At 39.5% G+C, this 21,750-nt stretch overlaps 1 protein-coding gene across 7 annotated transcripts in view; it reads right to left on the bottom strand.

The window, feature by feature from the left end:
* Positions 1 to 21,750, bottom strand: part of FRY (FRY microtubule binding protein) — a 425,215-nt gene that overhangs the window by 116,077 nt on the left and 287,388 nt on the right. For 6 of the 7 annotated variants that reach the window (XM_079902875.1, XM_079902874.1, XM_079902876.1 and 3 more), the window contains 3 exons: positions 18,616 to 18,787; positions 17,240 to 17,372; positions 5,811 to 5,918 (listed from right to left, as the gene is read on the bottom strand). In XM_079902875.1, coding sequence (XP_079759001.1) covers positions 5,811 to 5,918; positions 17,240 to 17,372; positions 18,616 to 18,787 — 413 coding nt within the window. Of the gene's footprint in view, positions 1 to 5,810; positions 5,919 to 17,239; positions 17,373 to 18,615; positions 18,788 to 20,359; positions 20,425 to 21,750 lie in introns of those variants that run through there. The other variant, XM_079902878.1, reaches the window with a different exon arrangement.

The following is a 21,750-nucleotide window of genomic DNA, read 5'->3' as shown; positions in this document are numbered from 1 at the left end:
ACCACCAAGGGGGCCTGAAGGGACTCCACCGTGACACAGAAGTGAAGCATACCAAAAGAAACCGTTATTGCCAACATCAACTGCATCTGTCCTTCCCCAGCAGCTGCCATGAGGCTCATGGACCAGCCTGGCCTGATTAACCAGGCGGCGACATTCTGCATGAGCCAACAGTCCCAAGGCCCTGCTTGGAGTGATCTAGGATGAGGGTGTGATGTGAGGGGCACTTACACTAAGTAAGGATGTGGGTAAAAGGGGGGAAAACCCAGAACTTGAGCAAGGCTGCCTTCTTGGTTGGTCAGATCAGACAAATGACTGAACAGAAACACTTTCGTAAAGGTGAGCTCAGGTTCAGATGGAATCAGCTCAGTCGCTTTGAAGAATTTTGTTGCTAGAGGTGCATGAAGGAAAAGGGAGTGACTTCAAATTCACAAACTATACCCAGAAGAAAAGATCCATTAGGAGGAACAGCCTCCTCTCAGCTCTGGCAGGACTGACACAAGGTTATCAGGCAGCGGTGAGGGACCTGCTGCCCCATAACGTCACCAAGGGCAGCAGAGGAAGAAATGGAGACAAAGGTTTCCAAAAGGAGAGACTTGCTGACCAGTGGACTGTTAACCTCTGGCATGTTCACCAGAAGTGGCAGAAACTTCTTCTCTAAGGTTTTAAAGAATGAACTCCCGGGACTTCCCTGGTGGTCCAGTGGTTAAGACTCCGTGCTCCTTGTGACCACCTAGTGGGGTGGGATAGGGAGGGTGGGAGGGAGACGCTAGAGGGAGGGGATATGGTGATGTATGTATACGTATAGCTGATTCACTTTGTTATACAGCAGAAACTAACACACCATTGCAAAGCAATTATACTCCAATAAAGATGTTAAAAAAAAAAAAAAAAGACTCCGTGCTTCCAATTTAGGGGGTGCAGGTTCAACCCTGGTCGGGAAACTAAGATCCCACATGCCGCGTGGCGTGCCCCCTCCCGAAAAAATAAATAAATAAAATAAAATGGGAACTTTATTAAAAAAAAGAATGAGCTCCCACCTATCTACAGGGCTTTGAATTGCATCTCAATTAAAATAAAGTAATAAGATTAAGTGGTTTATCGAGGCAATATATGCAATTGAGTCTACAGTTCTCACCCAGCTACTCAAAACAGCTAGCAGCCCTCCGCTACACAAAGGCTGAAGACTGAATGATAAATAGTAAATGATTAATAGCTTTCAGATACCACTAAAGATCATGAAATTGTATATGCATTACCTCAGAAAGTTCCACAAGTTGTAAAGAAACACTGCACAAAATGTTTGCCATTTTGTATAAAACCAATGACATCTGTCACTTCTATTTGGCTTCTGCAAAATTCTGTACATTTGGGCAACCAACTTTACTCTTCTGAAGTTCAATCTCTTTGTCCGAAAATAGGAATGCATATGTACCCAGCTTTCCCAACATAAAGTATATGAAAGTGCATTGTACATCGTGGCATAATATGTTATTCATGTTTAAAGATGCCTAAAAATAATAACTAACATTTGCTGAGAGCTTACTGTGTTCTAGGCACGACGTTAAGTGATTTATATGCATTGTTTAATTCTCACAACCCTATTTCAGATTTCTGAAAGGAGGGCAAACATGGAACAGCAAACCCTTAGTGCAACTACAGTGCTGCAGGAAGGGACAGAGGACAGGAGCCTGTAGACTGTTAGGGGAAAAGGTCCTTCCTGTGGTCAAGGGTAGAGCAGGAAACACCTGGGAGGAGACAGAGAAAAATGATGGCGACTGCCAAGGAGAAAAGTGAGCTCCACCTTCTTTGTCTGTTTCGGTCCGTAAGCCATTGTTATGGTAAACATACTAATACAACTCTGAGATCAGAGTGTCTGGGGTATTTAGCCAATACGTGAACAGCTGGGAAGGGAGCCTGGGGGCAGTTATGGGGGACATAACCTTGAAACTCCTGTCACCTACAAACTGGCTCTTGCCATGGGCACTTGCCACCTGCCTCTACAAGGATTAAATCACGAGCCGCTGCAGCTGCTGACCTTCGACACCCCCTGAAAGGAGTTCAGGGTGGAGATCAGGAATGAGGCGCTCTGTGCTCTGGGAAAAACTGGCAGAACGGGTCTTCAGATAATTAGATATTTTCAGGAAAAGATTTTATGAGCCCAATTCTTGCATCTCCTTGTATCTAGAAAAGCACTAAAATCCTTCATGGTGATGTCTGCTCCTCGTGACTAGCTGTAACCTTCACGAGACTAGCAGAAACTTTCTGCAAAAAATATGTGCTTGACTGCACGTACTCCCCCTTCACCAAATCACATATATCCTGAGCACCCCCCACCTCTTTGGAGCAGTTTCTCAGAGCTATCTGAAACGCTGTCTCCCGGGCTATAGTCCTCATTTTGCCCCAAATAAAACTTAACTCAACTCACAGTTCTCACGTTGTGCATTTTTTTTCAGTCAACACTCCTTATTCGGGGAACCGAGCTGTGAGGGGCAGGTGAGCCTGCATGGCATTGGGTCTTATTTTGCCAAGTATGAAGAAAACCAAGATTTTCTCCAGTAAAAAAAACACCATAGATGCAACCAGGAAGTGTCTGAAATAAAAGGTCTCACACCTCTCTGACCAGACTGTGTCAGGAGGCAAGTGAATCCAAATGTGACTGGACTACAGGGGGACAGAGTGACTCAAGACTTGAAACCCACACTGACTGCTCTTCAATTCCTTCACTTCTGTCCTCTGACCTTCTTGAGATCTAGAAGGGGCTCGTTTTCTCATAGGGTCATGGACCCAGTGTGAGGGCCAGCTCTCCAAGTTATCCTTCCCCTGAGGAGAACGGCCTCTGGCTTCTTTTGAAGCTTATGAAAAAGGCCTCTTCACAGGCTTCCCATATAAGTTCCGTCATTTTCTGAACTCTGCCCTAAGACTCGAACTCTCAAGTATATTTATTTGTTCCTTCCCCTCATAAAAACAGTACCCATGGCTTTGGGCTTTGTAAGAATGTACATAATAATAAACATGGGGCTCTATAAATAGCACCGCCATTCCAACCGGGTCTCACAGCATTCCCTCCTGACAAGCCTGGCACCGCGGCTGCAGAGCCAGGCGTCACTGCATGAGGCTACCAAGGTGATTCCAGAGGTAAGCGTCTCCCACACAGATTTACAGCAAAACAGCATTAGAGACGGTACCAGAAGGCTGCATGACATTTCAAACACTTAGCATTTCAAAGGGCTTAGTTATATAATCATCACCAATTAGGACTTCAATGAAATAAGTGAACTTTCCCTTTACTTCAGCTTCACTGAGAACTGTCTTTTCCCTGCTGACACATTTTCTCTCCGATTAACCAAAGTGCCACGTCATTTTGCCCTTTCAACAGTCTTATGAGCTAGGCAGCATTATTCCAATTCTACCAAAGAAAAAAAAGACAGGGGTTAAATATTGGGTTGGCCGAAAAGTTCGTTCGGGTTTTTCTGTACCGTCTCGTGGAAAAACCCGAACAAACTTTGTGGCCAACCCAGTAATTTGCCAGCATCACAATGGCTAGTAAAATGGTAAAGCAGGGAAGCAAAAATCAGAATTTCCAGAGGAGTCAGTACTATTCCCATCTGGGGAGCGCCTCCTGCACATCTCTCAGATGGCGTTCCCTTCGTTCCTCAACGCCCCCTGCAGCCCTTTCACTCAGCTTCCCTCCTCTGTGCAAATACTTGTCTCCTAGTCACACCATCCTCCCCATTGTTGTCCACGGCAAATGGACAGGCTGCTCCTGTACATTTCTGGGTAATTCTGGCACTTGGCTCACAGCTTTTCTTTATCTACAGCACTTCCCCGTCATCCTGGGAGACTCCACAGTAGCGTGGACGGCCCTTTATAGTATCTTGGTCTCTTTGTTCCTCAGCTCCCCAACCCCCAAATCCCCATGTCTGTTATTCACTAGGAATCCACCCTTCGCTCCTCCTTAAATCTTGTCCTCCCCGAGAACTGGAAGCCCCTTTGTGATCCAGGCTTGTCCTTCCCTCTTTCCCCACTGCTCCCCTACTTCGGATAAGGTGCTCTAGGCTCACATTCTGATTGCTAGGCTTCAGCAAAAGCCTAGACTGTAGTTTGTTTTAAGTTCATATTCTTAAAACTCATCCTACACATGGAATGGAAGAAAGAAGAACCCATGGCCTGGGGATGGCTGACTGTAGCAAAGAACTGGTTATAGGTCATGGGTGATAAAAGTCAGCTAGAAGGGTAGACGGCTGTGGCCAGGGAACACCAAAGCTTGACACGGTGGTTATCAAAGCAATGGCTCTCCAGTAAACCTCAGGAGCCAGCACTATCCTGAGCTAGTGTGACCAGAAGAGGGAAAGGAGTGGCTTTGTCCACACTTGGAGTGAAGAGAATGGGGAAGGACAGCAGGCTATGAAAGCTATTAACTGATAGCAGGAAGTGATCAACCATGGGATTTGGTCCCCTCTGCACAAGAGTCCAAACGGCTGTGCAGAGCAGAGAGCATGACAACCAGGATCGCCAGGACGCACTGAGCACCACGGGGACACTCAGAGCCTTGGCCGGCCACCGGGCGATGTGCAGTCACGGGGGACCAGGGCTTGGGCTACTTTTTGGATATTGATGGGAAGGGTGCTCTCTGAAGGCTAGAGGATGTGGGTAAAAGATTATGTATAAAGCATCTTTCATCTAATCAGCATCAATATTTGTTATCCTTCTCTGGCCTTTCCTCTATTCCGCCATTATCAGATTAACCAGCCGAAATGACATTTTTTTATCATGTTATTCTCCTGCTTAGAAACTCCATTAGTCCAAATGCCTCAGTTAATAGTAAAGATTAATTAAATATCTACCTCTAAAGTCTTATTTCTATTTATTTTTATCATTGGGTTTTCTAAAATCCTTTTTCTTTCTTTTTTTTCAAAGCAAGCATGACTTGTCTTCCTCCTCATTCCATTCCCTCCAAGGACCCCGTTTCTAATGATTTTGCCTTCTAAATGCACTTAGATAATAAGTCACTTTTGATTTTTAAATTAAAGACATGCATAACTGTCAGCTAGAACTTCAGATCAGCATGAGAAAAGTCAAGCTTATTTAACTACAATAATATACTTTCATTCAAAGCAAAGCAAGTTAACTTTAGGTTCTAGTCGGACCGTGAATTCTAACGGAAGATGGGGAGCGGCATAAATGTATGATCTATGGAAGTGAAGTACAAAAATTCGCTTAGGATCCCTGTTACCCACCTTCTTGCCTCCCTGGGGGTGTGCTGGTCGCAGATTGGGAATCACATCCTGAATGAACTTTTTCCCAGCCAGGCTCATCTCCTCGTTTCCTGGTCCCACCTCTGTGCTTGTCCTCATGGTACTCCCTTTACATTTCTACATCCTATCTTTCCTTCAAAGGGCTCTTTACGTTTCTATATCCTATCTTTCCTTCGAAGGGCCATTCAAGTTCCACCATCTCCCGGGAGTCATCTGCTGACGTCCCCAGTCCACAGTAATCCTTCTACCCTCTGATTTCATGTATCACATTTTTTTGGTGCCATTAATTTGCACAGTTTCAAGCCTTGGATTGCTAGTTACCTTATGTCCTTATGGATTTGCTTCTGCATTGAATTTTAAACCCCTTGAGCGCAGGAAAAAAAACAAAAAGCCCCAAATCAAAACCATCTCTTTATTCCTCCTGGGAACTCCAAATAGTACCTAGAATTAGTAAATATCTGTCCATTTTTAATAATCATTCTATTTTTTGAGGAATCATGACAAATGATTAAAATCAATTTTGATCAAATAATGCCCACTACAGCTCTCACCTACCTGGCCAGCAAGTCAATAAGTTCAAGTTTTGACATCCCATCAGGAAGCAGTCGAGGAATAGCAGCAACACAGGTCCTGAAAAGATCTATTTTTGGCTTTCTCTCACCCCTGGAATTTGAAGACAAAGTTTAAACGTAAGTCAAAGGTTATGAAGAAATTTTTAAAAATTGGCCAAATATGTGAACAAAGACTAAAATCAATGCCTTCTGAATCACTGCCTGGTGATGGTTCCCTATTATTCCTAAAGGTTTATGCCTTTTATAGCTTGGCCAGTTCTACGAGAACTTTTGAAGATTTAAATGTTAGTTAGAGGTATGTATCTGGAAAGAAAAATGCCAATAGCAATAGCATTCTATTGCTATCATATGGCTTGCCATTCAGCTGGGTTCCATGGGGTTTGGCCCCTGTGGGCTGCATTTAAGACACTGAATTGCCCAGACACATTAGTATGTAAGAAACACATTGCAGTCATTACTACCTTCAGCATTTAAAAATGGGATTTTAATGTATACAACTAACGGTGCCTTTAACAAGCATGACATCTGGAAGTTTCTCTCTCTGTTGAGTTATGCTTCTCCTCTCAAGAGTGCCCACCCCTGATTTTTTTTTTAATTAAATGCTTCCAAAAATAAGTCTTTCATAATGTCAAGTAAAATCCTGAAATCTATATAATTGTGCACCCATTTCTGATTTTTAAAATTACTCTGATGGTCCTGATCTCTATGGAGATTATCTTCTTTTTACTTTCTTGAGAATATGAATGTTTTAAAGGTAATTAATACCTTCTATATCCTGTTGTAAAATATGAAGGAAAAATATAAATTCAGTGACAAATTATTTCAATTTTTACTTATTTAAATAGATAACTGATTCTTAACCACATATTTATCAATAACCTTTATGGAAAAACTAAACTACACATCAAATCTTTCAAATAACTTGTGATATAATATAACAGCATATTCAAATTTTGACGATTTAGTCCCCTGAGAATAAATATAAAATTGGTACCAAATTAACGCAATCGTAGGACACAAACACAATAATGAAAATGCAAAGTAGCGTAGAAGTAATTCCTTCCTGGAAGAGTAACTGTGTCAGAATAGAAATGTAACAGGCAGAATCCATGCTCTCTATAAACTAAAGACAATAATCAGACAGCAATTTTGCTCTGTGACATTAATTTTTAGCATGTGTTTTTAAGTTTGTTAGGAATAAATACGAAACTTTTTTGTACTTTGTGAAAAACAAAACACATATATGTGAATTTCTAAAATACTCTGCTCTTGTGGGAAGTCATAAGTTTATTTTCTCTCCATTTCCATAGTCCTTTTGCATGGGATGTACAAGGACTTCAGAGAGGACTTCACTGTACAGTGGTTTCCAATCAGCTGAAGGAAAGAGAAGTCTTCAAATGACATCCTCGATGGCTAGACAGAGTTAAAGCCTAGTGATCTGATTGTTCATGTGTGGCACAGAGTCTTTTAAATAGCTCTTCTAACATGCTCACCAGATGTCTTAAACAGCTGGGATTATTTTCATATCTGTTGGAAAACAGATGACCCTGCCTGGCCTGAAGTGTAAGGAAAATTCTGCCAGCCGATAAAGCAGACTTACAGGACTGGCAGACTTCCCAGCTGATAAAGCAAGCCTAGATTAGAAACTCTAATTGGTGCATGGTTTCCATTTACTGCAGCCCTGTGCCTGGGATTTTATAGGAAGCATCTGAGTCCCCCAAATAGCATAATTTTTATTAACAGATATTGTATAATTATTATTTACAGTCATTATATTATTATACTTACTGCTACTATTATTATGATTATTTGCCAGAATAAAGAAAAAAAGGGATGAGGAATGGAAACAGAGCAACACAGAATGCTTTATTTTCAAGCTCATACCCTAAGAAGGCCTGGAAAAATGGTAGACCAGCCTCAAATTTCAACTCCAATAACTATTTCCATTAGTGTGGTATGGACCTCAACTCTTTTTTCCTAAATGCTTACATGATTCTCTAATGTTTCTCTTGGTTTTTTCTTTTTGTATTTAACATCTTTATTGGAGTTTAACTGCTTTACAATGGTGTGTTAGCTTCTGCTTTATAACAAAGTGAATCAGCTATACATATACATATACTCCCATATCTCCTCCCTCTTACGTCTCCCTCCCACACTCCCTATCTCACCCCTCTAGGTGGTCTTAAGCACGGAGCTGATCTCCCTGTGCTATGCAACTGCTTCTCACTAGCTAGCTATTTTACATTTGGTAGTGTATATATAAGTCCATGCCACTCTCTCACTTCATCCCAGCTTACCCTTCCCCCTCCCCGTGTCCTCAAGTCCATTCTCTACATCTGCGTCTTTATTCCTGTCCTGCCCCTAGGTTCTTCAGAACCATTTTTTTTTAGATTCCATATATGTGTTAGCATATGGTGTTTGTCTCTTTCTGACTTACTTCACTCTGTATGACAGTCTCTAGGTCCAACCACCTCTCTAAAAAGAACTCAATTTCGTTTCTTTTTATGGCTGAGTAATATTCCACTGCATATACGTGCCACATCTTCTTTATGCATTCATCTGTTAGTGGACACTTAGATTGCTTCCATGTCCTGGTTATTGTAAATAGAGCTGCAATGAACACTGTGGTACATGACTCTTTGAATTATGGTTTTCTTTGGATACATGCCCAATAGTGGGACCACTGGGTCATATGGTAATTCTATTTTTAGTTTTTTAAGGAACCTCCATAATGTTCTCCATAGTGGCTGTATCAACTTACATTCCCACCAACAGTGCAAGAGGGTTCCCTTTTCTCCACACCTTCTCCAGCATTTATTCTTTGTAGATTTTTTGATGATGGCCATTCTGACCGGTGTGAGGTGATACCTCATTGTAGTTCTGAATTGCATTTCTCTAATGATTAGTGATGTTGAGCATCCTTTTCATGTATTTCTTGGCAATCTGTATATCTTCTTTGGAGAAATGTCTATTTAGGTCTTCTGCCCATTTTTTTTTTTTTTTTTTTTTTGTGGTACGCGGGCCTCTCACTGTTGTGGCCTCTCCCGTTGCAGAGCACAGGCTCTGGAGGCGCAGGCTCAGCGGCCATGGCTCACAGGCCCAGCCGCTCCATGGCATGTGGGATCTTCCCGGATCGGGGCACGAACCCGCATCCCCTGCATCGGCAGGCGGACTCTCAACCACTGCGCCACCAGGGAAGCCCTCTGCCCATTTTTGAACTGGGTTCTTTGTTTTTTTGATATTGAGCTGCCTGAGCTGCTTGTAAAGTTTGGAGATTAATCCTTTGTCAGTTGCTTCATTTGCAAATATTTTCTCCCATTCTGAGGGTTGTCTATTGGTCTTGTTTATGGTTTCCTTTGCTGTGCAAAAGCTTTGAAGTTTCATTAGGTCGCATTTGTTTATTTTTATTTCCATTTCTCTGGGACGTGGGTCAAAAAGGATCTTGCTGTGATTTATATCATAGAGTGTTCTGCCTATGTTTTCCTCTAGGAGTTTTATAGTGTCTGGCCTTACATTTAGATCTTCAATCGATTTTATTTTTGTGTATGGTGTTAGGAAGTGTTCTAATTTCACTCTTTTACATGTAGCTGTCTAGTTTTCCGAGCACCACTTATTGAAGAGGCTGTCTTTTCTCCCTTGTATGTTCTTGCCTCCTTTATCAAAAATAAGGTGACCATATGTGTGTGGGTTTATCGCTGGGCTTTCTATCCTGTTCCATTGATCTATATTTCTGTTTTTGTGCCAGTACCATACTGTCTTGATTACTGTAGCTTTGTAGTATAGTCTGAAGTCCAGGAGCCTGATTCCTCCATCTGCATTTTTCTTTCTCAAGATCACTTTGGCTATTCGGGGTCTTTTGTGTTTCCATACAAATTGTGAAATTTTTTGTTCTACTTCTGTGAAAAATGCCATTGGTAGTTTGATAGGGATTGCAATGAATGTGTAGATTGCTTTGGGTAGTAGAGTCATTTTCAGAATGTTGATTCTTCCTATCTAAGAACATGGTATATCTCTCTATCTGTTTCTATCATCTTTAATGTCTTTCATCAGTGTCTTATAGTTTTCTGCAAGCAGGTCTTTTGTCTCCTTAGATAGGTTTATTCCTAGGTATTTTATTCTTTTTGTTGCAGTGGTAAATGGGAGTGTTTCCTTAATTTCTCTTTCAGATTTTTCATCATTAGTGTATAGGAATGCAAGAGATTTCTGTGCATTAATTTTGTATCCTGCAACTTTACCAGATTCATTGATTAGCTCTAGTAGTTCTCTGGTAGCATCATTAGAATTCTCTATGTACAGTATCATGTCATCTGCAAACAGTGACAGTTTTACCTCTTCTTTTCTGATTTGGATTCCTTTTATTTCTTTTTCTCCTCTGATTGCTGTGGCTAAAACTTCCAAAACTATGTTGAATAATAGTGTTGAGAGTGGGCAACCTTGTCTTGTTCCTGATCTTAGTGGAAATGGTTTCAGTTTTGCACCATTGAGGACAATGTTGGCTGTGGCTTTGTCATATATGGCCTTTATTATGTTGAGGTAAGTTCCCTCTATGCCTACTTTCTGAAGGGGTTTTATCATAAATTGGTGTTGAATTTTGTCGAAAGCTTTTTCTTCACCTATTGAGATGATCATATGGTTTTTATTCTTTAATTTGTTACTCTGGTGTATTACATTGATTGATTTGTATATATTGAAGAATCCTTGCATTCATGGGAAACACTGCACTTGATCATGGTGTATGATCCTTTTAATGTGCTGATGGATTCTGTTTGCTAGTATTTTGTTAAGGATTTTTACATCTATGTTCATCAGTGATATTGGCCTGTAGTTTTCTTTCTTTATGACATCTTTGTGTGTTTTTGGTATCATGGTGATGGTGGCCTCATAGAATTAGTTTGGGAGTGTTCCCCCCTCTGCTATATTTTGGAAGAGTTTGAGAAGGACAGGTGTTACCTGTTCAGTAAATGTTTGATAGAATTCGCCTGTGAAGCCATCTGGTCCTGGGCTTTTGTTTGTTGGAAGATTATTAATCACAGTTTCAATTTCAGTGCTTGTGATTGGTCTTTCATATTTTCTATTTCTTCCTGATTCAGTCTCAGAAGGTTGTGCTTTTCTAAGAATTTGTCCATTTCTTCCAGGTTGTCTATTTCATTGGCATATAGTTGCTTGTAGTAATCTCCCATGATCCTTTGTATTTCTGCAGTGTCAGTTGTTACTTCTCCTTTTACATTTCTAATTCTATTGATTTGAGTCTTCTCCCTTTTTTTCTTGATGAGTCTGGCTAATGGTTTATCAATTTTGTTTATCTTCTCAAAGAACCAGCTTTTAGTTTTACTGATCTTTGCTATCCTTTCCTTCATTTCTTTTTCATTTACTTCTGATCTGATCTTTATGATTTCTTTCCTTCTGCTAACTTTGGGGTTTTTTTGTTCTTTCTCTAATTGCTTTATGTGCAAGGTTAGGTTGTTTATTTGAGATGTTTCTTGTTTCTTGAGGTAGGACTGTATTGCTATAAACTTCCCTCTTAGAACTGCTTTTGCTGCATCCCATAGGTTTTGGGTCATTGTGTTTTCATTGTCATTTGTTTCTAGGTTATGATTTCCTCTTTGATTTCCTCAGTGATCTCTTGGTTATTTAGTAGTGTACTGTTTAGGCTCTATGTGTTTGTATTTTTTACAGATTTTTTTCCTGTAATTGGTATCTAGTCTCATAGTGTTGTGGTCAGAAAAGATATTTGATATGGTTTCCATTTTCTTAAATTTACCAAAGTTTGATTTGTGACCCAGGATATGATCTATGCTAGAGAATGTTCCATTAGCACTTGTGAAGAAAGTGTATTCTGTTGCTTTTTTGGATGGAATGTCCTATAAATATCAATTAAGTCCATCTTGTTTAGTGCATCATTTAAAGCTTGTGTTTCCTTATTTATTTTCAGTTTGGGTGATCTGTACATTGGTGAAAGTGGGGTGTCAAAGTCCACTATTATGATTGTGTTACTGTTGATTTCCCCTTTTATGGCTGTTAGCATTTGCCTTATGTATTGAGGTGCTCCTATGTTGGGTTCATAAATATTTACAATTGTTATATCTTCTTCTTGGATTGGTCCCTTGATCATTATGTAGTGTCCTTCTGTGTCTCTTGTAATAGTCTTTATTTTAAAGTCTATTTTGTCTGATATGAGAATTGCTACTCCAGCTTTCTTCTGACTTCCATTTGCATGGAATATCTTTTTCCATCCCCTCACTTTCAGTCTGTATGTGTCCCTAGGTCTGAAGTGGGTCTTTGTAGACAGCATATATACAGGTCTTGTTTTTGTTTCCATTCAGCCAGTCTATGTCTTTTGGCTGGAGCATTTAATCCATTCACGTTTAAGGTATTTATTGATATGTATGTGCCAATTACCATTTTCTTAATTGTTTTGGGTTTATTATTAATCTTTATTATTTATTATTATTATAGGTCTTTTCCTTCTCTTGTGTTTCCTCTTTAGAGAAGTTCTTTTAGCATTTGTTGTAAAGCTGGTTTGGTGGTGCTGAATTCTCTTACCTTTTGCTTGTCTATAAAGGTTTTTATTTCTCCATCGAATCTAAATGAGATTTTCAGATTTTTGTGAAATCTGAAAATTTTTTCAGGTTTTTCCCTCTCATCATGTAAAATATGTCCTAACACTCCCTTCTGGGTTGCAGAGTTTCTGCTTAAAGATCAGCTGATAACCTTATGGGGATTCCCTTATATGTCATTTGTTGTTTTTCCCTTGTTGCTTTTAATATTTTTTCTTTGTACTTAATTTTTGATAGTTTGATTAATATTTGTCTTGGCGTGTTTCTCCTTGGATTTATCCTGTATGGGACTCTCTTCGTTTCCTGAACTTGATAGACTATTTCCTTTCCCATATTAGGGAAGTTTTCAAGTAGTTTCTTCAATATTTTCTCAGTCCCTTGCCTTTCCTCTTCTTCTTATGGGACCCGTATAATTCGAATGTTAGTGCATTTAATTTTTTCCCAGAGGTCTCAAAGACTGTTCTCGATTCTTTTCATTCTTTTGTCTTTATTCTGCTCTGCAGTAGTTATTTCCACTATTTTATCTTCCAGGTCACGTATTTGTTCTTCTGCCTCAGTTATTCTGCTATAGATTCATTCTAGAGAATTTTTAATTTCATTTATTGTGTTGTTCATCATTGTTTGTTTGCTCTTTAGTTCTTCTAGGTCCCTGTTAAACGTTTCTTTTATTTTCTCCATTCTGTTTCCATGATTTTGCATCATTACTATCATTACTCTGAATTCTTTTCCAGGTAGACTGCCGATTTCCTCTTCATTTGTTTGGTCTGGTGGGTTTTTACCTTGCTCCTTCATCTGCTGTGTGTTTCTCTGTCTTCTCATTTTGCTTCACTTACTGTGTTTGGGGTATCCTTTTCGCAGGCTGCAGGTTTGTAGTTCCCGACGTTTTTGATGTTTGCCCCCAGTGGGTAATGCTGGTTCAGTGGGCTGTGTAGGCTTCCTGGTGGAGGGGACTGGTGCCTGTGTTCTGGTGGATGAGGCTGGAACTTGTCTTTCTTGTGGGCAGGACCGTGTCCAGTGGTGTGTTTTGGGGTGTCTGTCACCTTATTATGCTTTTAGGCAGTCTCTCTGCTAATGGGTGGGGTTGGTTCCTGTCTTGCTAGTTGTTTGGCATAGGGTGTCCAGCACTGTAGCTTGCTGGGCGTTGAGTGGAGCTGGGCCTTATCGTTGAGATGGAGATCTCTGGGAGAGCATTTGCTCTTTGATGTTACGTGGAGCCGGGAGGTCTCTGGTAGACCAATGTCCTGAACTCGCCTCTCCCACCTCTGAGGCACAGGCCTGATACCCTGCTGGAGCACTGAGACCCTGTCAGCCACACAGCTCAGAAGAAAAGGGAGAAAAAAAGAAAGAAAGAAAGAAAAAAATAAAATAAAGTTCTTAAAATAAAAAATAATTATTAAACATGAAAAAGTTAAAAAGTCATAAAAAAAGAAAAAAGAAAGAAAGAATAGAGTAACCAAACCAAAAAACAAATCCACCGATGATAACAAGCGCTAAAAACTGTACTAAAAAAAAAAAAACCAGACAGACAGAACCCTAGGACAAATGGTAAAAGGAAAGCTATACAGACAAAATCACACAAAGAAGCATACACATACACCCTCACAGAAAGAGAACAAGGAAAAAAATATACATATCTATATATTAAAAAAAAAAAGGAAGAGTGCAACCAAATCAATAAACAAATCTACCACTGATAATAAACTCTAACTATTAAAGTAAGATAAACATAAAACCAGAAACAAATTAGATGCAGAAAGCAAACCCCAAGTCTACAGTTGCTCCGAAAGTCCACCACCTCAATTTCGGGATAATTCGTTGTCTAGTCAGGTATTCCAGAGATGCAGGTACATCAAGTTGATTGTGGAGATTTAATCCACTGCTCCTGAGGCTGCTGGGAGAGATTTCCCTTTCTCTTCTTTTTTCACACAGCTCCTGGGGTTCAGCTTTGGATTTGGCCCCCTCTCTGCGCGTAGGTCGCCTGAGGGCATCTGTTTCCTGCCCAGACTGGACGGGGTTAAAGAAGCAGCTGATTCGGGGGCTCTGGCTCACTCAGGCTGGGGGGAGGGAGGGGTACAGAATGCGGGGTGAGCCCGCAGCGACAAGGCCGGTGTGATGTTGCACCAGCTTGAGGCGCCGTGTGTTCTCCTAGGTAAGTTGTCCCTGGATCACGGGACCCTGGCAGTGGCAGGCTGCACAGGCTCCCGGGAGGGGAGGTGTGGATGGTGACCTGTGCTTGCACATACTGATTCTTGGTAGCTGCAGCAGCAGCCTTAGCGTCTCATGCCTGTCTCTGGGGTCTGCGCTGATAGCTGCAGCTTGTGCCCGTCTCTGGAGCTCATTTAGGTGGTGCTCTGAATCCCTTCTCCTCACGCACCCCGAAACAATGTTCTCTTGCCTCTTAGGCAGGTCCAGACTTTTCCCGGACTCCCTCCTTATTAGCTGGGTTTCACTAGCCCCCTTCAGGCTGTGTTCACGCCGCCAACCCCAGTCCTCTCCCTGGGGTCTGATCTCCGAAGGCTGAACCTCAGCTCCCAGCCCCCGCCCGCCCCGGCGGTTGAGCAGACAAGCCTCTCAGGCTGGTGAGTGCTGGTTGGCACTGATCCTCTGTGTGGGAATCTCTCCACTTTGCTCTCTGCACCCCTGTTGCTGCATTCTCCTCCGCGGCTCCGAAGCTTCCCCACTCCGCCACCTGCAGTCTCTGCCCATGAAGGGGCTTCCTCGTGTGTGGAAACCTTTCCTCCTTCACAGCTCCCTCCCAGAGGTACAGGTCCCGTCCCTATTCTTTTGTCTCTGTTTTTTCTTTTTTCTTTTGCTCTACCCAGGTACATGGGGAGTTTCTTGCCTTTTGGGAAGTCTGAGGTCTTCTGCCAGCGTTCAGTAGGTGTTCTGTAGGAGTTGTCCACCGTGTAGATGTATTTCTGATGTATTTGTGGGGAGGAAGGTGATCTCCACGTCTTACTCCTCTGCCATCTTGAAGGTCTCCCTATCTCTTTGTTTTTTAGAAATGTAGCCATGAGCCATTTTCCACTCAGGGATCTGCTTTAAAGTCTAGCATGAAAACTATTTCTAGCCCTATTTGGGGGGGTGGGGCATCTTAAGACCATTGAATAGGAGAAAGTAAAGAATCACCTTAGAAAAAGTTTAAGGTATTGTGAAAATACAAATGAAATGTTAACATTTACATTTAAACCTGTACCTTTTATGGTTTTGAATGTATTGTTTTGGTCCTGACCCTGTCTTATGATCTCTGGATTATAAACATAGTTTTCCTTTGAAGGCCTTTCATTTCCTTACTATTTCAGAGGAAACAACAATGTGGCAGCAGTTTTTTTTTTTTTTTTTTTTTTTTTTTTTGCGGTACGTGGGCCTCTCACTGTTGTGGCCTCTCCTGTTGTGGAGCACAGGCTCCGGACACGCAGGCTCAGTGGCCATGGCTCACGGGCCCAGCCGCTCCACGGCATGTGGGATCTTCCCAGACCAGGGCACGAACCCGCGTCCCCTGCATCGGCAGGCGGACTCTCAACCACTGAATCACCAGGGAAGCCCTATGGCAGCAGTTTTCAAAGCATTTCTTACATCTTCTACATTGTAAACTGAAAACTGCTTTAATATGTTCAGAGAGTGTGCAGTAAGGAGGTTAAAGGTTATGGACAACCTGGCAATTTGTTAGGTAAGGACCAGATCTGTAGACAAGATAGTTAATGTCATTAACTTTGGTCAATTTCAATTCTGCTATCATTTTGGTTGAAAAATCTAAAGCTGCATGCTCTCCATATCATTTAAATGAAGTGACTGGCAAGCTGCAGGATAATATACATTGTATAACTCCAGTTTTGTAAAAAGGAAAATGTGTGTATGTATTTGTGCTGACATTGGGAAAGGTCTGGAAGAAATCACCCTGAACCAAGGAATGGATGCAGATTTCAAGTGGAGCTCTGTGGAGGAGGCTTTCATTTTAACTTGCCATACTGCTAAATATGTATTTAAAATAATTCTGTATTTTTAACTTTATTTTATCATGTTTTGTCTCACTGTAGTTTGTTTTTGACATACTACTATTGTAATAAAAATACACACCCATAACATGAACTTCCCTATATAGGTAACAACGTTCCAACTAACTGTGATATTTGGAATTGGACACACTGAGTGACAAAGAAAATTTTCCTAATTGTATGTTTAGAAATGTATGCCACAGGTGCCAAATATAATTTAATTCATAGTTCAACAACAAAGTCCAAACTGTCTTAAAATATAATCATAACCTAACCTGCGTTCCTGCCATAATTAATCACAAGCATCAAAATCAAACTGTTGTTTCTAATGAGGAACTCTAATTACAAATCTAGATCTTGGATTTTGGCTAAGAACATCTGATTCCTACATTCTAAGCTACAAATGCATTCTGAAAATCCAGTATTTTTATGACACAGTTACATAGAGAATATTAAGCAGGTTTAACTCTCACTGTTCAGGAACGCTCACTAGCAACAAGTAAACTTGAGATTCATAAAGATGGAATGTCTCTAAACTGGTGATGACGCTGTATCACATAGGCTTGAGAGCAAAACATTACTTCTGAAAATGTGGACCAGTAAAAGTGTCTTGGGCCCATTTTCTAACTTACTGGCCTAATGATACTTGAAATATTATCAAAACAGATCAATCTCAGGTTTGACTTTATTTTTACAGTTAGTCAAATAGTATCAAACGATGTTTTTACTATCCCTAACACTTCTCAGAACTCGGACTCTAATAACATGAGAACAAAATACAGAATAAAGGGGAAGAACCTCTGCTGGTGTCTTTTGGTTCATTAATCCTTCATTGAAAACTTAGTCCTCACTATACTCACGTGATCATGTCTTCAGGTTCTTTGTTTAACATCTGGACGTTAGTTAGCATCATACACCTTCCTACTTCTTTATCAAGGTGCCTTAAAATATTGTCCACAGCTTTTCGTACTTGAGAGTAATATAATGACATGCCTGAAAAATACACATGACAGTTACATCTTTGACTAAATCTATCAAAGAGTGAAATCCCATTTTATTCATCCTCTGTGATATATTTTTACTGAAGACCTTCTGTGGGTCAGTGAATTCTCTGAGCAGAGTCTAATTTAATCTCTTATCTGCAGGACTCTTAGCATAGTACCCACATGTAGTTGGTGTTCCCGAAAGAATCATTTAAATTTAACACATAGGAATTCTAATACTTCAAAGGGAAATATTTTCCAGAAGAGTAAAAATAAACAAGGAAACAGAAAGTTCCACACTAGAATTTTTAGTTTTCTGGTTAGTATAAAAAAATTCAGCCTAATGAGTGGTTATGTGAATAAAAGATAATTCTCATTTGGGGTTAGAATTTTAATAACTTTATATTATTCTCTGAAATATATGTGTGGGTTTTCTTAGTAAAGGCAACAAATGATTTCACATCATAATTTTTTAAATGAAGAAAAATTTACCTCAGGTATATCATTTTTACCGCTCTCATTAATACAGTGGAAGAAAATGTGTACAGAATATGTATTTCATATTGATATTTTTGAACTCATTTAAGCATTGCATAACTAAAGATAAATATTTTAAAGGAAAAAGTTTCCTCATATGTTTCCTCTAGGTCTTTGGAATCCAGGAACTAACTTAACAAGTTTGCAGTAGGTTTCTAAATTCAGGAACTCGGTGAAAGAGAAACAAATGCAAAAGATCATCTCTTTGGGTTAAGATAGTTAAATTAAAAAGAAAATAATCTCACGTAGGCTAAACCCACAATATACCCTGGCATGTATGGGACTTGGCATGTTTAAAACACAGATTAAACTAATTTTACTGAAAAAAAAATAGAAGAAAAGGAACTATAAAAATGAATGAGGGAATGAATAAATGAATGAATATATTTATATGTTTGCTTTATAAACAGGATTATCTACCAAAGCACACAGATGTCTTAGAAATTTACTGTAAACTGCAAATTATCAATATTAGAAGTTTGAAAAGACCACAGATAAAAATCTAACATTTAAACGGCAAAATGTTTACCAGGAAGTTCCAAAGAGTTTAAAGGGCAGTAAAACAAACCACAGCATGAATCAAAACAATTAATGTTGACATGTCTCATCAGCTACTTTTATGAAGATTTTAAAAATATATCTCACTAAGGGTAAGTGTCTATTGGTCATTTTAAAGGCTTAATAAGGCCCAGTGCAAATATATCTTTGAAACCCACCTATCATTTTGGCTTCCTCTTCAGTTAGTGTTTTACTCAGATATGTCTTCTTCACCCTCAGTGTGTTTCCTGAAGGGAGAACGGCTCCGGTAACTGGCATGGGAGGTTCCCCATCTTTCTGCTGCAAGCTATCAGCTATGACCAAGAACGCCCGTAAACCAATGTTCATCCTCTGTAAGAGACAATATATTCATGGTAAAGAGAAAGACCCAATTATTGTTGTGAAATTAAACCATCAGTCTTTCAAAAGAAGTTAAGCATGGTTTGCCTTCTAGATTAGTGTGGGAAAATCATTTAAAAGGGTTTAGGCCAAACCTAAGAAAATGAAATTAAGTTTCTGACACTCTTTGTTGCTGCATCACAAGAAAACAACTGGGTAGATTTTCACCAAACTTGGAGGGTATGTTTGAGATGGTCAGATTCATTCTGTTTGGGGGATCCTGGGTGCACCTCCAAGGGATAGGCAGTCCCCCTTTGGAGCAGCTGCAACTAAGGTAAACTGAGGTCAACAAAAATCTCTTTGTCTCCTGGGAGGAGACATGTGTTAACTCACAAAGACTGAATGAAAACAAAAGGGAGTTCCAAATGTGAATCATAAAAATGTAAGTCGTCTGCTCTGAATTGCAGGTTGTTGACTTTTGATTCACAAAGGCTGGCAAGTTTGAAAATAAATTTAAAGAATTCGAAGCCACAGAACCTGTTACTTATAAAAACACATAAACTCATAAGAAGAAATGTCATTCTGGGCCAGATCATTATCTTCCCCAGGCTCAGATAAGGCATAATATTGTCTCTGAAAGATGACTCAGTAAGATAGTTGCTCCCAGCAGCAATAATCTTAAAAGGTCAGAAGGTACTAAAACATCTGTAGTTCCTTAAACAGCCATGTGTAAACACTTACACTCATATTTTCAAACCACATCAAGGAATAAGTTCCCTAAGTAGACCGCTACCTAATGCAGAAAATAATTACCGTTACTAACAATGATAATCTAATTACAATTTATTGAGTTCTTAAAATATATCCAGAACTGCTCATTAACTCTCATCTTTAAGATAGTCATGCAAGGAAGGTATGATTATTCCCATTTTTCAGGTGAGGAAACAGAGGGCCACATAACTAGTAGGTGGGAAGCTATACATTCAAGTTGGGTTTGCCCGAATCACCTATTCTGTAGTACATGATTATATCTTAGAACATGAAGTAATATCGACTTCTAAACTATTTATTCAAGCTTCAAGGAGTAGGGGTATTTCAACCAGGGTGTGGTAAACATTTCTCTGGCCCATTCATACCCAATCCAATGTGTATTTTATGATTTTATGGTTTTCAGTAATATTCTTTCTCCATTTTCTAAAATGAAAGAGTATTCATTTTAAAAAGTTTAAATGTATATTAAAGTCCATTAATTTCCTCACTTATTTTAGTAGTTCTTTCATGAAATGTTTTCTAGATTTGTGGATATTTTTCAAGACACGGCATTGTTTTGGGTGAGGAAATACAGCGTTTAATTCAGGAGATGCAGTATCAGTAGGATGACTGTGAATTGACTTAAATGATCAAGCTTCAATTATTTGCAAATGGATTATCCAATTTATGAGCCATTCTTGCCAGTTCTCTTAGTTTTCCTTTTCTCTGAATAATTCTAAGGGCAGAAGTAAGTTGGGATAGTTTGGGAAATATATTTTTAACTTAATTTCAAAAACAATTTCTTCTTATGTTTTGTATAGCTCTGCATCATACCTCTCCTTCTATTATCTGTCTGGTCTTGAGAAATTACTTAACTTTTCCAAGTCCAAGTCTCAGCTTCCTTTCTGTAGAATGAGAATAATAATACCTATTGATCATATAGGGCTATGGTGAGGATTAATACCTGAAAAGTTCCCGCTGGTAAATATATATTGTAGGCTAGAATCTCCACTGTTTTCTACTGAAGTCAAGTTTATTGAGATATAATTCTCATATAGTAAAATACACTCCTTTTAGTTGTACAGTCCTTTGAATTTTGAGAAACATATATAGTCAGGTAACTATCATCACAGTCAAGATATAAAATATTTCCATCATCCCCAAAAGTTCCTTTGTGCCTCTTTACAGTCAGTCAGTCCTCTCCTCCAACCTCAGCACCTGACAATCAGTGTCTAATTTCTGCCTATAATTTTGCATTTTCCAGAACGTGATATAAATGGAAGCAAACAGACACAACCTTTCGTGTCTTGCTTCTTTCACTGAGCTTAATGCTTTTGAGGTGTTGCTGCAGTATCAGTAGTTTGTTCCTTTTTATGGCTGAATAGTATTCCATTGTGCTGGTGATTCACAAGTTGTTTCAACATTCACCAGCTGTTTGAACATGAGTTGCTTTCCTGCTTTTAGTGATCATGAATAAAGGTGCTATAAATGTTGATACAAATCTTTGTGGACAAATGTTTTAATTTCTCTTGGATAAACACCTTGGGGTAGAACTGCTGGATCATATGCCAAGTGTATGTTTAACCTTATAAGAAATGGTTGTACCATTTTGCATTCTCACTAAAACATCAATAGTATAAAGTTCCAATTGCTCTGTATCCTTCTCAGCACATCTCACTATGGTTTTAACTTGCATTTCCCTAATGACTAAGGATGTTGAACATCTTTTCATAGGTTTATTGGTCATTTGTATCTCTTCTTTGGTAAAGAGGCTCTTCATTTTGTCCATTTAAAAAATTGGGTTATTGAGTTGGGAGTTCTTTATATATTCTGGATAGAAGCGTTTGTCAATACGTGTTTTACAAATATTTTCGCCCAGTCTGTGGCGCTACATTTTATTAACTTTTAAAGCGCATACTTTTGTATTTTATCAACTTCTTCTTTTGTAATTTATGCTTTTTGTATCTTATCTAAGAAATTTTTGCCTACCCAAAGGTTGCAAAGATTTTTATCTTCTGTTTTCTTCTGGAAGATTTATGATGTCGGATTTCACATTTAGGCTTATGATTCATTTTGAGTTAATTTTTCCTGACAGGGCAAATTATGGGTTGAAGTTGATTATTTTGCAAGTGGATTTCCAACTGTTTAGTACCATTTATTAGAAAAACTATCCTGGGAATTCCCTAGTGGTGCAGTGGTTAGGACTCTGCGCTTTCACTGCCAGG

This window comes from Stenella coeruleoalba, assembly GCF_951394435.1.
Source record: "Stenella coeruleoalba genome assembly, chromosome: 18".
Classification (NCBI taxonomy): Eukaryota; Metazoa; Chordata; class Mammalia; order Artiodactyla; family Delphinidae; genus Stenella; species Stenella coeruleoalba.
Note: the sequence above shows the minus strand (reverse complement) of the source record. Positions and strands in the feature narration are given on the sequence as shown.